At 46.5% G+C, this 17,253-nt stretch overlaps 1 protein-coding gene across 1 annotated transcript in view; it reads right to left on the bottom strand.

Annotated features, from left to right (window-relative positions):
- Positions 1 to 499: 499 nt before the first annotated feature.
- The window catches only part of LOC116360196 (sister chromatid cohesion protein PDS5 homolog B), a gene marked incomplete at its 3' end in the record, with an annotated part of 30,675 nt that continues 13,921 nt past the window's right edge, over positions 500 to 17,253 (bottom strand). The window contains 2 exon segments of the mRNA XM_031815065.1: positions 500 to 586; positions 1,406 to 1,609. Coding sequence (XP_031670925.1) covers positions 500 to 586; positions 1,406 to 1,609 — 291 coding nt within the window.

The following is a 17,253-nucleotide window of genomic DNA, read 5'->3' as shown; positions in this document are numbered from 1 at the left end:
GAGAGAGAGAGAGAGAGAGACAGACAGAGACAGAGAGACAGAGAGAGAGAGAGAGACAGAGAGGAGAGAGAGACAGAGACAGAGACAGAGAGAGAGACAGAGAGAGAGAGAGAGAGAGAGAGAGGAGAGAGAGAGAGAGAGAGAGAAGAGACAAGACAGAGACAGAGACAGAGAGAGAGACAGAGAGCAGACAGAGGACAGAGAGAAGAGGGAGAGAGGTAGGTAATGCAACTGAGATATTTTCCTTGCCGGTCCCCCAGCCTCTGACCTTTAACCCCATTCAGCTGTCAGATGTGTTTATATCTTAAACATTAATGTGTTTTTAATTTAGCTTTATGGACATACTTTAAGATTTGCCCGCGTGGTTAAGGTTAGGTTTTATAAAAAAAAAAAAGATTTTAAAAATATAAATTGAAGGAAAAAGGGCAGGGTTTAGCCCATAATTATGACTTTGTGGCTATGGTAACTAGTGACAATAGTCTAACCCCTGACCCCTCACCTCCAGCAGGTAGAAGTATCTATTGAACTGTGGGCTCTTGGTGTCTTCCAGTCCTTTCAGCTGTCTGGTGATGAACAGGAAGATGTCCTGGACAGGAGGAAGGTCAAAGGTTCAGCGTATCAATCAGTCCTGGTTAGACAACAGGTTATGGTTTTATAAAGGGTAATGTCCAGTATGGGTTATGGTTTTATAAAGGGGTAATGTCTAGTATGGGTTATGGTTTTATAAAGGGGTAATGTCCAGTAGGGGTTATGGTTTTATAAAGGGTAATGTCCAGTATGGGTTATGGTTTTATAAAGGGGTAATGTCCAGTATGGGTTATGGTTTTATAAAGGGGGTAATGTCCAGTAGGGGTTATGGTTTTATAAAGGGTAATGTCCAGTAGGGGTTATGGTTTTATAAAGGGGTAATGTCCAGTATGGGTTATGGTTTTATAAAGGGGTAATGTCCAGTAGGGGTTATGGTTTTATAAAGGGGTAATGTCCAGTAGGGGTTATGGTTTTATAAAGGGCAATGTCCAGTAGGGGTTATGGTTTTATAAAGGGGTAATGTCCAGTATGGGTTATGGTTTTATAAAGGGTCATGTCCAGTATGGGTTATGGTTTTTAATGTCCAGTATGGGTTATGGTTTTATAAAGGGGTAATGTCCCGTATGGGTTATGGTTTTATAAAGGGGTAATGTCTAGTATGGGTTATGGTTTTATAAAGGGTAATGTCCCATACCGGGGAGGTATATGGGTTATGTAAAGGTTAGATGAAGGTTAGACCAGTTACCTTCAGTTTGTCGTGTGAGGTGTGGGGTTATGGTTGTGTTGAAGGTTAGATGAAGGTTAGCCCAGTTACCTTCAGTTTGTCATGTGGGGGTTATGGTTGTGTTGAAGGTTAGATGAAGGATAGACCAGTTACCTTCAGTTTGTCGTGTGAGGTGTAAGGGGCCTCAGGGGCGTAGATCCTGAAGATGTCAGCCAGGCAGCAGGCCACCAGGAGACGCACGTCCTTGTTGGGGTTCCTCAGGAAGAACTCTGAGGCCAGATGGAGAGCCAGGTTCAGATACTGTTGCTTCTCCTCCTCGCTGTCCTGGTCCATGTCCATGTAGGTCTTCACTACCATCTACAGAGAGAGATGATTGGTTAAGGTCTGGTCCTTCACTACCATCTAGAGAGAGAGATGATTGGTTAAGGTCTGGTTCATGTAGGTCTTCACTACCATCTACAGAGAGAGATGATTGGTTAAGGTCTGGTCCTTCACTACCATCTACAGAGAGAGATGATTGGTTAAGGTCTGGTCCATATAGGTCAACTGGAATAAAACCAGCTCCCATTACTAATGTACAACTGGAATAAAACCAGCTCCCATTACTAATGTACAACTGGAATAAAACCAGCTCCCATTACTAATATACAACTGGAATAAAACCAGCTCCCATTACTAATGTACCACTGGAATAAAACCAGCTCCCATTACTAATGTATCATTACTACTGTACAACTGGAATAAAACCAGCTCCCATTACTAATGTACAACTGTAATAAAACCAGCTCCCTTACTAATGTACCACTGGAATAAAACCAGCTCCCATTACTAATGTATCATTACTAATGTACAACTGGAATAAAACCAGCTCCCTTTACTAATGTACCACTGGAATAAAACCAGCTCCCATTACTAATGTATCATTACTAATGTACAACCGGAATAAAACCAGCTCCCAGTACTAATGTATCATTACTAATGTACAACTGGAATAAAACCAGCTCCCTTTACTAATGTACAACTGGAATACACCCATCTTCCATTACTAATGTATCATTACTAATGTACAACTGGAATAAAACCAGCTCCCATTACTAATGCACCACTGGAATAAAACCAGCTCCCAGTACTAATGTATCATTACTAATGTACAACTGGAATAAAACCATCTCCCATTACTAATGTACAACTGGAATAAAACCATATCCCATTACTAATGTACAACTGGAATAAAACCAGCTCCCTTTACTAATGTACAACTGGAATAAAACCAGCTCCCTTTACTAATGTACAACTGGAATAAAACCAGCTCCCATTACTAATGTACAACTGGAATAAAACCAGCTCCCATTACTAATGTATCATTACTAATGTACAACTGGAATAAAACCAGCTCCAATTACTAATGTACAACTGGAATAAAACCAGCTCCCATTACTAATGTACAACTGGAATAAAACCAGCTCCCTTTACAAATGTACAACTGGAATAAAACCAACTCCCAGTACTAATGTATCATTACTAATATACAACTGGAATAAAACCAGCTCCCATTACTAATGTACAACTGGAATAAAACCAGCTCCCATTACTAATGTACAACTGGAATAAAACCAGCTCCCATTACTAATGTACAACTGGAATAAAACCAGCTCCCTTTACTAATGTACAACTGGAATAAAACCAGCTCCCTTTACTACTGTACAACTGGAATAAAACCAGCTCCCATTACTAATGTACCACTGGAATAAAACCAGCTCCCAGTACTAATGTACAACTGGAATAAAACCAGCTCCCTTTACTAATGTATCATTACTAATGTACAACTGGAATAAAACCAGCTCCCTTTACTAATGTACAACTGGAATAAAACCAGCTCCCTTTACTAATGTACCACTGGAATAAAACCAGCTCCCATTACTAATGTATCATTACTAATGTACAACTGGAATAAAACCAGCTCCCTTTACTAATGTATCATTACTAATGTACAACCGGAATAAAACCAGCTCCCAGTACTAATGTATCATTACTAATGTACAACTGGAATAAAACCAGCTCCCTTTACTAATGTACCACTGGAATAAAACCAGCTCCCTTTACTAATGTACAACTGGAATACACCCATCTTCCATTACTAATGTATCATTACTAATGCACCACTGGAATAAAACCAGCTCCCAGTACTAATGTACCACTGGAATAAAACCAGCTCCCATTACTAATGTATCATTACTAATGTACAACTGGAATAAAACCAGCTCCCAGTACTAATGTATCATTACTAATGTACAACTGGAATAAAACCAGCTCCCATTACTAATGTACAACTGGAATAAAACCATATCCCATTACTAATGTATCATTACTAATGTACAACTGGAATAAAACCAGCTCCCATTACTAATGTACAACTGGAATAAAACCAGCTCCCATTACTAATGTATCATTACTAATGTACAACTGGAATAAAACCAGCTCCCTTTACTAATGTATCATTACTAATGTACAACCGGAATAAAACCAGCTCCCAGTACTAATGTATCATTACTAATGTACAACTGGAATAAAACCAGCTCCCTTTACTAATGTACCACTGGAATAAAACCAGCTCCCTTTACTAATGTACAACTGGAATACACCCATCTTCCATTACTAATGTATCATTACTAATGCACCACTGGAATAAAACCAGCTCCCAGTACTAATGTACCACTGGAATAAAACCAGCTCCCATTACTAATGTATCATTACTAATGTACAACTGGAATAAAACCAGCTCCCATTACTAATGTACAACTGGAATAAAACCATATCCCATTACTAATGTATCATTACTAATGTACAACTGGAATAAAACCAGCTCCCTTTACTAATGTACAACTGGAATAAAACCAGCTCCCATTACTAATGTATCATTACTAATGTACAACTGGAATAAAACCATATCCCATTACTAATGTACAACTGGAATAAAACCAGCTCCCTTTACTAATGTACAACTGGAATAAAACCAGCTCCCTTTACTAATGTACAACTGGAATAAAACCAGCTCCCATTACTAATGTACAACTGGAATAAAACCAGCTCCCATTACTAATGTATCATTACTAATGTACAACTGGAATAAAACCAGCTCCAATTACTAATGTACAACTGGAATAAAACCAGCTCCCATTACTAATGTACAACTGGAATAAAACCAGCTCCCTTTACAAATGTACAACTGGAATAAAACCAACTCCCAGTACTAATGTATCATTACTAATATACAACTGGAATAAAACCAGCTCCCATTACTAATGTACAACTGGAATAAAACCAGCTCCCATTACTAATGTACAACTGGAATAAAACCAGCTCCCATTACTAATGTACAACTGGAATAAAACCAGCTCCCTTTACTAATGTACAACTGGAATAAAACCAGCTCCCTTTACTACTGTACAACTGGAATAAAACCAGCTCCCATTACTAATGTACCACTGGAATAAACCAGCTCCCAGTACTAATGTACAACTGGAATAAAACCAGCTCCCTTTACTAATGTATCATTACTAATGTACAACTGGAATAAAACCAGCTCCCTTTACTAATGTACAACTGGAATAAAACCAGCTCCCTTTACTAATGTACCACTGGAATAAAACCAGCTCCCATTACTAATGTATCATTACTAATGTACAACTGGAATAAAACCAGCTCCCTTTACTAATGTATCATTACTAATGTACAACCGGAATAAAACCAGCTCCCAGTACTAATGTATCATTACTAATGTACAACTGGAATAAAACCAGCTCCCTTTACTAATGTACCACTGGAATAAAACCAGCTCCCTTTACTAATGTACAACTGGAATACACCCATCTTCCATTACTAATGTATCATTACTAATGCACCACTGGAATAAAACCAGCTCCCAGTACTAATGTACCACTGGAATAAAACCAGCTCCCATTACTAATGTATCATTACTAATGTACAACTGGAATAAAACCAGCTCCCAGTACTAATGTATCATTACTAATGTACAACTGGAATAAAACCAGCTCCCATTACTAATGTACAACTGGAATAAAACCATATCCCATTACTAATGTATCATTACTAATGTACAACTGGAATAAAACCAGCTCCCATTACTAATGTACAACTGGAATAAAACCAGCTCCCATTACTAATGTATCATTACTAATGTACAACTGGAATAAAACCAGCTCCCTTTACTAATGTATCATTACTAATGTACAACCGGAATAAAACCAGCTCCCAGTACTAATGTATCATTACTAATGTACAACTGGAATAAAACCAGCTCCCTTTACTAATGTACCACTGGAATAAAACCAGCTCCCTTTACTAATGTACAACTGGAATACACCCATCTTCCATTACTAATGTATCATTACTAATGCACCACTGGAATAAAACCAGCTCCCAGTACTAATGTACCACTGGAATAAAACCAGCTCCCATTACTAATGTATCATTACTAATGTACAACTGGAATAAAACCAGCTCCCATTACTAATGTACAACTGGAATAAAACCATATCCCATTACTAATGTATCATTACTAATGTACAACTGGAATAAAACCAGCTCCCTTTACTAATGTACAACTGGAATAAAACCAGCTCCCTTTACTAATGTACAACTGGAATAAAACCAGCTCCCTTTACTAATGTACCACTGGAATAAAACCAGCTCCCTTTACTAATGTACAACTGGAATAAAACCAGCTCCCATTACTAATGTACAACTGGAATAAAACCAGCTCCCTTTACTAATGTATCATTACTAATGTACAACTAGAATAAAACCAGCTCCCATTACTAATGTACAACTGGAATAAAACCAGCTCCCTTTACTAATGTACAACTGGAATAAAACCAGCTCCCTTTACTAATGTATCATTACTAATGTACAACTGGAATAAAACCAGCTCCAATTACTAATGTATCATTACTAATGTACAACTGGAATAAAACCAGCTCCCTTTACTAATGTACAACTGGAATAAAACCAGCTCCCATTACTAATGTATCATTACTAATGTACAACTGGAATAAAACCAGCTCCAATTACTAATGTATCATTACTAATGTACAACTGGAATAAAACCAGCTCCAATTACTAATGTATCATTACTAATGTACAACTGGAATAAAACCAGCTCCCTTTACTAATGTACAACTGGAATAAAACCAGCTCCCTTTACTAATGTACAACTGGAATAAACCCATCTCCCTTTACTAATGTATCATTACTAATGTACAACTGGAATAAAACCAGCTCCCATTACTAATGTATCATTACTAATGTACAACTGGAATAAAACCAGCTCCAATTACTAATGTATCATTACTAATGTACAACTGGAATAAAACCAGCTCCCTTTACTAATGTACAACTGGAATAAAACCAGCTCCCTTTACTAATGTACAACTGGAATAAAACCAGCTCCCATTACTAATATAACAATACTAATGTACAACTGGAATACAACCAGCTCCCATTACTAATGTACCACTGGAATAAAACCAGCTCCCCTTACTAATGTACAACTGGAATAAAACCAGCTCCCAGTACTAATGTACCACTGGAATAAAACCAGCTCCCATTTGAATAGAACTATGAGCTCCCACTTGAATAGAACTAGACGAAACATAACATCAATCATTTTACAAGTTGTAAACTCTCATTCTCTCTCCCGCTCAACAGAGAGACTCAACTCCACTCGAAGGACGCCCCTAGCACTAGGACCCAGCATAACGCCCTTGGCACTAGGACCCAGCAGAACGCCCTTGGCACTAGGACCCAGCAGAACGCCCTTGGCACTAGGACCCAGCAGAACGCCCCTAGCACTAGGACCCAGCAGAACGCCCCTAGCACTAGGACCCAGCAGAACACCCCTAGCACTAGGACCCAGCAGAACGCCCCTAGCAGTAGGACCCAGCAGAACGCCCCTAGCACCAGGACCCAGCAGAACGCCCCTAGCACTAGGACCCAGCAGAACGCCCCTAGCACTAGGACCCAGCAGAACGCCCCTAGCAGTAGGACCCAGCAGAACGCCCCTAGCACTAGGACCCAGCAGAACGCCCCTAGCACTAGGACCCAGCAGAACGCCCCTAGCACTAGGACCACGAACGCCCCTAGCACTAGGACCCAGCAGAACGCCCCTAGCACTAGGACCCAGCAGAACGCCCCTAGCACTAGGACCCAGCAGAACGCCCCTAGCACTAGGACCCAGCAGAACGCCCCTAGCACTAGGACCCAGCAGAACGCCCCTAGCACTAGGACCCAGCAGAACGCCCCTAGCACTAGGACCCAGCAGAACGCCCCTAGCACTAGGACCCAGCAGAACGCCCCTAGCACTAGGACCCAGCAGAACTCCCCTAGCACTAGGACCCAGCAGAACGCCCCTAGCACTAGGACCCAGCAGAACGCCCCTGGCACTAGGACCCAGCAGACACCACTTCTTCCTCTGTGTCTCTCCAAGGCACAGAGCAGCAGTAACCAAGCAGCAGACAGGAGTGGAAGGGGGGATGGGTGCTGAAACACAGGCAGGAGAATGAGGGGAGAAGACCAGAGAGCTTTGCTTCTTGCCTCTCTCTCTCTTTCTCTCTCTGTCTTTCTGCCTCTCTCTCTCTTTCTCTCTCTCTCTCTCTGTTGCTCTCTGTCTCTCTCTCTCTCTCTGTCTTTCTGCCTCTCTCTCTCTGTCGCTCTCTGTCTCTCTGTCGCTCTCTCTCTGTCGCTCTCTGTCTTTCTGCCTCTCTCTCTGTCTTTCTGCCTCTCTCTCTGTCTTTCTGCCTCTCTCTCTGTCTTTCTGCCTCTCTCTCTCTGTTCGCTCTCTCTCTTTCTGCCTCTCTCCCGGTCTCTCTCTGTCTCAATCTCCCGAACGGCCTCCGGAGGCTGTGAAATCCTATGTTACACATGATAACAGGTCCTATGTAGCAGCCGGGCTACTACAGTTTAACAGCTCTATTTGATAACAGAGAAACATAAGGCTTCCCTTCTCCAATGGTAATATTAAGTAGTATCTGTTTTAACAATATAAAGCAAAGGTAGTACTTTAAAGTACTACTTAAGTCGTTTTTCGGGGTTTATCTGTACTTTACGACTTAAATTCGACAACTTTTCCTTCACTACATTTCTAAAGGAAATAATTTTAGTTCTATAATGTATGTATAATGTAATAATGTTACTTCCTACATGTTCTCTGATAACCTAAAGTACTTGTTACATTTTGAATAGCAGGACAGGGGGGGGGGGGGGTTGTGAAATTCACCTGGTCATCCCTACTGCCTCTGATCTGGAGGACTCACTAAACAGAGAACATCCCTGGTCATCCCTACTGCCTCTGATCTGGAGGACTCACTAAACAGAGAACATCCCTGGTCATCTCTACTGCCTCTGATCTGGAGGACTCACTAAACAGAGAACATCCCTACTGCCTCTGATCTGGAGGACTCACTAAACAGAGAACATCCCTGGTCGTCCCTACTGCCTCTGATCTGGAGGACTCACTAAACAGAGAACATCCCTGGTCATCCCTACTGCCTCTGATCTGGAGGACTCACTAAACAGAGAACATCCCTGGTCGTCCCTACTGCCTCTGATCTGGAGGACTCACTAAACAGAGAACATCCCTGGTCATCCCTACTGCCTCTGATCTGGAGGACTCACTAAACAGAGAACATCCCTGGTCGTCCCTACTGCCTCTGATCTGGAGGACTCACTAAACAGAGAACATCCCTGGTCGTCCCTACTGCCTCTGATCTGGAGGACTCACTAAACAGAGAACATCCCTGGTCATCCCTACTGCCTCTGATCTGGAGGACTCACTAAACAGAGAACATCCCTGGTCATCCCTACTGCCTCTGATCTGGAGGACTCACTAAACAGAGAACATCCCTGGTCATCCCTACTGCCTCTGATCTGGAGGACTCACTAAACAGAGAACATCCCTGGTCGTCCCTACTGCCTCTGATCTGGAGGACTCACTAAACAGAGAACATCCCTGGTCATCTCTACTGCCTCTGATCTGGAGGACTCACTAAACAGAGAACATCCCTACTGCCTCTGATCTGGAGGACTCACTAAACAGAGAACATCCCTGGTCGTCCCTACTGCCTCTGATCTGGAGGACTCACTAAACAGAGAACATCCCTGGTCATCCCTACTGCCTCTGATCTGGAGGACTCACTAAACAGAGAACATCCCTGGTCATCCCTACTGCCTCTGATCTGGAGGACTCACTAAACAGAGAACATCCCTGGTCATCTCTACTGCCTCTGATCTGGAGGACTCACTAAACAGAGAACATTCCTGGTCATCTCTACTGCCTCTGATCTGGAGGACTCACTAAACAGAGAACATCCCTGGTCCTCCCTACTGCCTCTGATCTGGAGGACTCACTAAACAGAGAACATCCCTGGTCATCCCTACTGCCTCTGATCTGGAGGACTCACTAAACAGAGAACATTCCTGGTCATCTCTACTGCCTCTGATCTGGAGGACTCACTAAACAGAGAACATCCCTGGTCCTCCCTACTGCCTCTGATCTGGAGGACTCACTAAACACTGGGTCAGAACCAGACCGGTTTCTCCATGAACGTCACAGACAGTCAGTCGTTACTGGGTCAGAACCCCCAGTTCCGCTAACTCCAGTCAGTCGTTACTGGGTCAGAACCCCCAGTTCCACTAACTCTAGTCAGTCGCTACTGGGTCAGAACCCCCAGTTCCACTAACTCTAGTCAGTCATTACTGGGTCAGAACCAGATCCGTTTCTCCATGAACGTCACAGACAGTCAGTCGTTACTGGGTCAGAACCCCCAGTTCCGCTAACTCCAGTCAGTCGTTACTGGGTCAGAACCCCCAGTTCCACTAACTCTAGTCAGTCGCTACTGGGTCAGAACCCCCAGTTCCACTAACTCTAGTCAGTCGCTACTGGGTCAGAACCCCCAGTTCCACTAACTCTAGTCAGTCGCTACTGGGTCAGAACCCCCAGTTCCACTAACTCTAGTCAGTCATTACTGGGTCAGAACCAGATCCGTTTCTCCATGAACGTCACAGGCAGGCTACTCGTGGAGTGCAATGGTTAGAGCGTTGGACTAGTTAACTGTGCGGTTGCAAGATTGGAACCCCTGAGCTGACAAGGTGAAAATCTGTCGTTCTGCCCCTGAACAAGGCAGTTAACCCACAGTTCCTAGGCAGTCATTGAAAATTAGAATGTGTTCTTAACTGACTTGCCTTAACTGAAAACTTGAAATCGGCCATTCCGATTAAATCGGACCTCTAGCCTGAACGCCAAGCATCACGTCTGGAGGAAACCTGGCACCATCCCCAAGCATGGTGGTGGCAGCATCATGCTGTGGGGATGTTTTTCAGCAGCAGGGTCTGGGAGACTAGTCAATATCGAGGGAAAGATGAACAGAGCAAAGTACAGAGAGATTTTTGATGAAAACCTGCTTCAGAGCGCTCAGGACCTCAGACTGGGGTGAAGGTTCACCTTCCAACAGGACAACAACCCTAAGCACACAGCCAAGACAAATCAGGAGTGGCTTCAGGACAAGTCTCCGAATGTCCTTGAGTGGCCCAGCCAGAGCCCAGACTTGAACCCGATCTAACATCTCCGGAGAGACCTGAAAATAGCTGTGCAGCGACGCTCCCCATCCAACCTGACAGAGCTTGAGAGGATCTGCAGAGAAGAATGGGAGAAACTCCCCGAATACAGGTGTGCCAAGCTTGTAGCGTCATACCCAAGAAGACTCAAGGCTGTAATCGCTGCCAAAGGTGCTTCAACAAAGTACTGAGTAAAGGGTCTGAATACTTACAGTACCAGTCCGAAGTTTGGACACACCTACTCATTCAAGGGTTTCCCTTTATTATTTAGAGAGGGAGGGAGGGAGGGAGGGAGGGAGGGAGGGAGGGAGGGAGGGAGGGAGGGAGGGAGGGAGGGAGGGAGGGAGGGAGGGAGGGAGGGAGGGAGGGTCTTACAGTACCAGTCCAACTCATTCAAGGGTTTCCCTTTATTATTTAGAGAGGGAGGGAGGGAGGGAGGGAGGGAGGGAGGGAGGGAGGGAGGGAGGGAGGGAGGGAGGGAGGGAGGGAGGGGGGAGGGAGGGGAGGGAGGGGTCTTACAGTACCAGTCCAACTCATTCAAGGGTTTCCCTTTATTATTTAGAGAGGGAGGGAGGGAGGGAGGGAGGGAGGAGGGAGGGAGGGAGGGAGGGAGGGAGGGAGGGATGGAGGGAGGGAGGGGAGGGAGGGTCTTACAGTACCAGTCCAACTCATTCAAGGGTTTCCCTTTATATTTAGAGAGGGAGGGAGGGAGGGAGGGAGGGAGGGAGGGAGGGAGGGAGGGAGGGAGGGAGGGAGGGAGGGAGGGAGGGAGGGAGGGTCTTACAGTACCAGTCCAACTCATCAAGGGTTTCCCTTTATTATTTAGAGAGGGAGGGAGGGAGGGAGGGAGGGAGGGGGAGGGAGGGAGGGAGGGAGGGAGGGAGGGAGGGAGGGAGGGAGGGAGGGAGGGAGGGAGGGAGGGAGGGAGGGAGGGAGGGAGGGAGGGAGGGACTGTGCGGTTGTACTGAGTACTGACAAAGTACCGAGTAAAGATTCTGAATACTGATGGAAATGTCATATTTCACTTACAAAACATTCTAAAAACCTGTTTTTGCTTGTGATGTCATTATGGGGTATTGTGATGTCATTATGGGGTATTGTGATGTCATTATGGGGTATTGTGATGTCATTATGGGGTATTGTGATGTCATTATGGGGTATTGTGATGTCATTATGGGGTATTGGGATGTCATTATGGGGTATTGTGATGTCATTATGGGGTATTGTGATGTCATTATGGGGTATTGTGATGTCATTATGGGGTATTGTGATGTCATTATGGGGTATTATGATGTCATTATGGGGTATTGTGATGTCATTATGGGGTATTATGATGTCATTATGGGGTATTGTGATGTCATTATGGGGTATTGTGATTTCATTATGGGGTATTGCGATGTCATTATGGGGTATTATGATGTCATTATGGGCTATTGTGATGTCATTATGGGTATTGTGATGTCATTATGGGGTATTGTGATGTCATTATGGGGTATTGTGATGTCATTATGGGGTATGGTGATGTCATTATGGGGTATGGTGATGTCATTATGGGGTATGGTGATGTCATTATGGGGTATGGTGATGTCATTATGGGGTATAGGTTGATTAAGGGGATAAAACAATGTAATCTATTTTAGAATAAGGCTGTAACCGTGGCAGGCCTGGGCAGCTCCAGTCCTCGGGGGAGTCACACTTTCTCCCCCATCCCCAGCAAACACACCTGATTTAAACTAATCACATTCTAAACTGAAGCTCAGGATTAGGTGATTCATGGAGTCGGGTGTGTTACCTGGGGCAAAACTATGACACCAATCAGGCCCCCGAGGAATGGCGTTGCCTGGAACTAAATGTGGAAAAAGTGAGTAGTTTCCTAATGCACTGCATGTACAACAGAGCTGCTACTCTGCCAGACGCTCCTCACCGCAGAAACGGGGAGGAAGGTAGCCGGGGACGACGGGGAGGAAGGTAGCCGGGGGCGACGGGGAGGAAGGTAGCCGGGGGCGACGGGGAGGAAGGTAGCCGGGGACCGACGGGGAGGAAGGTAGCCGGGGGCGACGGGGAGGAAGGTAGCCGGGGACCGACGGGGAGGAAGGTAGCCGGGGAGGAAGGTAGCCGGGGACGGGGAGGAAGGTAGCCGGGGATGAGGGGAGGAAGGTAGCCGGGGACCGACGGGGAGGAAGGTAGCCGACGGGGAGGAAGGTAGCCGGGGGACGACGGGGAGGAAGGTAGCCGGGGGGGAAGGTAGCCAGGGACCGACGGGGAGGAAGGTAGCCGGGGACCGACGGTGAGGAAGGTAGCCGGGGACCGACGGGAGAAAGGTAGCCGACTGGGAGGAAGGTAGCCGGGGGCGGCGGGAGGAAGGTAGCCGGGGACCGACGGGGAGGAAGGTAGCCGGGGGACCGACGGGGAGGAAGGTAGCCGGGGCGACGGGGAGAAAGGTAGCCGGGGGCCGACGGGGAGGAAGGTAGCCGGGGGCGACGGGGAGGAAGGTAGCCGGGGGCCGACGGGGAGGAAGGTAACCGGGGGCGACGGGGGAGAAAGGTAGCCGGGGGCCGACGGGGAGGAAGGTAGCCGGGGGCGACGGGGAGGAAGGTAGCCGGGGGCGACGGGGAGGAAGGTAGCCGGGGACCGACGGGGAGGAAGGTAGCCGGGGGACCGACGGGGAGGAAGGTAGCCGGGGGCCGACGGGGAGGAAGGTAGCCGGGGGCCGGACGGGGAGGAAGGTAGCCGGGGACCGACGGGGAGGAAGGTAGCCGGGGACCGACGGGGAGGAAGGTAGCCGGGGACCGACGGGGAGGAAGGTAGCCGGGGGCCGACGGGGAGGAAGGTAGCCGGGGACCGACGGGGAGGAAGGTAGCCGGGGACCGACTGGGAGAAAGGAGCCGGGGAACCTTTAACCCTGCTCAGTAGAGGAGTATGGTAAGACCCTGGACAGCTGATATAAACCACATGGACTCAGAGAACCCCACAGCCGCAGCCACCCTATTGGCTCTGGTTCAAAGTATGGCACTTTGTAGACACAGCCAGAGGCATATATAAAATGGGCCTTTTGCCTCAGGGGATCCATACACAGCCAGACACTTCCCTCCCATCTACCTCCACACAGCCAGACACTTTCCTCCCATCCAACCCCCACACAGCCAGACACTTCCCTCCCATCCACCCTCCACACAGCCAGACACTTCCCTCCCATCCAACCCCCACACAGCCAGACACTTCCCTCCCATCCAACCCCCACACAGCCAGACACTTCCCTCCCATCAACCTCCCACACAGCCATGACACTTCCCTCCCATCCAACCTCCACACAGCCATGACACTTCCCTCCCATCCAACCTCCACACAGCCAGACACTTCCCTCCCATCCAACCTCCACACAGCCATGACACTTCCCTCCCATCCAACCTCCACACAGCCATGACACTTCCCTCCCATCCAACCTCCACACAGCCATGACACTTCCCTCCCATCCAACCTCCACACAGCCATGACACTTCCCTCCCATCCAACCTCCACACAGCCATGACACTTCCCTCCCATCCAACCCCCACACAGCCAGACACTTCCCTCCCATCCACCCTCCACACAGCCAGACACTTCCTTCCATCCAACCCCCACACAGCCAGACACTTCCCTCCCATCAACCTCCCACACAGCCATGACACTTCCCTCCCATCCAACCTCCACACAGCCATGACACTTCCCTCCCATCCAACCTCCACACAGCCATGACACTTCCCTCCCATCCAACCTCCACACAGCCAGACACTTCCCTCCCATCCAACCTCCACACAGCCATGACACTTCCCTCCCATCCAACCTCCACACAGACATCACACTTCCCTCCCATCCAACCTCCACACAGCCAGACACTTCCCTCCCATCCAACCTCCACACAGACATGACACTTCCCTCCCATCCAACCTCCACACAGCCAGACACTTCCCTCCCATCCAACCTCCACACAGCCATGACACTTCCCTCCCATCCAACCTCCACACAGCCAGACACTTCCCTCCCATCCAACCTCCACACAGCCATGACAACTTCCCTCCCATCCAACCTCCACACAGACATGACACTTCCCTCCCATCCAACCTCCACACAGCCAGACACTTCCCTCCCATCCAACCTCCACACAGACATGACACTTCCCTCCCATCCAACCTCCACACAGCCAGACACTTCCCTCCCATCCAACCTCCACACAGCCATGACACTTCCCTCCCATCCTCTCTCTGACTAGAATCAAGGCACTTTGTAGGAGGCCCAATCAGAAGCCATCACTAGGTCTTTGTAGGAGGCCCAATCAGAAGCCATCACTAGGTCTTTGTAGGAGGCCCAATCAGAAGCCATCACTAGGTCTTTGTAGGAGGCCCAATCAGAAGCCATTACTAGGTCTTTGTAGGAGGCCCAATCAGAAGCCATCACTAGGTCTTTGTAGGAGGCCCAATCAGAAGCCATCACTAGGTCTTTGTAGGAAGCCCAATCAGAAGCCATCACTAGGTCTTTGTAGGAGGCCCAATCAGAAGCCATCACTAGGTCTTTGCAGGAGGCCCAATCAGAAGCCATCACTAGTCTTTGTAGGAAGCCCAATCAGAAGCCATCACTAGGTCTTTGTAGGAGGCCCAATCAGAAGCCATCACTGGGTCTAGGAGTCAGCTCATTGGACAAACAGACTGAAATGGTGATCCACATGACAAAGCTGACCATGCATGTTGAGGTCTAGGCTGGTAGGAATATTGTCAGAACCCATACCCAGCACTAGCTAGCTAGCCGGCCAACTGGGTTTTTATATAGTCAGAACTCATATCCAGCGCTAACTAGCTAGCTGTGTTTTTATATAGTCAGAACCCATACCCAGCGCTAGCTAGCTGGCCAACTGGGTTTTTATATAGTCAGAACCCATACCCAGTGCTAACTAGCCGGCCAACTGGGCTTTTATATAGTCAGAACCCATACCCAGCGCTAGCTAGCTAGCTGTGTTTCTATATAGTCAGAACCCATACCCAGCGCTAGCTAGCAAGCTGTGTTTTTATATAGTCAGCGCTAACTAGCTAGCTGTGTTTTTATATAGTCATAACCCATACCCAGCGCTAGCTAGCTAGCTGTGTTTTTATATAGTCATAACCCATACCCAGCGCTAGCTAGCTAGCTGTGTTTTTATATAGTCAGAACCCATACCCAGCGCTAGCTAGCAAGCTGTGTTTTTATATAGTCAGCGCTAACTAGCTAGCTGTGTTTTTTATATAGTCATAACCCATACCCAGCGCTAGCTAGCTAGCTGTGTTTTTATATAGTCATAACCCATACCCAGCGCTAGCTAGCTAGCTGTGTTTTTATATAGTCAGAACCCATACCCAGTGCTAGCTAGCTAGCTGTGTTTTTATATAGTCAGAACCCATACCCAGCGCTAGCTAGCTAGCTGTGTTTTTATATAGTCAGCGCTAGCTAGCTAGCTGTGTTTTTATATAGTCAGAACCCATACCCAGTGCTAGCTAGCTAGCTGTGTTTTTATATAGTCAGAACCCATACCCAGCGCTAGCTAGCTAGCTGTGTTTTTATATAGTCAGCGCTAGCTAGCTAGCTGTGTTTTTATATAGTCAGAACCCATACCCAGTGCTAGCTAGCTAGCTGTGTTTTTATATAGTCAGAACCCATACCCAGCGCTAGCTAGCTAGCTGTGTTTTTATATAGTCATAACCCATACCCAGCGCTAGCTAGCTGTGTTTTTATATAGTCATAACCCATACCCAGCGCTAGCTAGCTAGCTGTGTTTTTATATAGTCAGAATCCATACCCAGCGCTAACTAGCCGGCCAACCAGGTTTTTTTAACGAAAGTCTGTCATGTGATCCGCGTTAGGGTTTGGTCGTCGTTGTAAATTAAAATGTGTTCTTAACTGACTTGGTAAATAATACAAACGATAGACTAGTATAAAGTAGTTGGTCTATAGTAGTGCACTATATAGGGAATAGGGCTCTGGTCTATAGTAGTACCACTATATAGGGAATAGGGCTCTGGTCTATAGTAATACCACTATATAGGGAATAGGGCTCTGGTCTATAGTAGTACCACTATATAGGGAATAGGGCTCTGGTCTATAGTAATACCACTATATAGGGAATAGGGCTCTGGTCTATAGTAATACCACTATATAGGGAATAGGGCTCTGGTCTATAGTAGTGTACTATATAGGGAATAGGGCTCTGGTCTATAGTAGTACCACTATATAGGGAATAGGGCCCTGGTCTATAGTAGTACCACTATATAGGGAATAGGGCTCTGGTCTATAGTAGTACCACTATATAGGGAATAGGGGTCTGGTCTATAGTAGTACCACTATATAGGGAATAGGGCTCTGGTTTA

This window comes from Oncorhynchus kisutch, unplaced genomic scaffold, assembly GCF_002021735.2.
Source record: "Oncorhynchus kisutch isolate 150728-3 unplaced genomic scaffold, Okis_V2 Okis07a-Okis12b_hom, whole genome shotgun sequence".
Taxonomy (NCBI): domain Eukaryota; kingdom Metazoa; phylum Chordata; class Actinopteri; order Salmoniformes; family Salmonidae; genus Oncorhynchus; species Oncorhynchus kisutch.
Note: the sequence above shows the minus strand (reverse complement) of the source record. Positions and strands in the feature narration are given on the sequence as shown.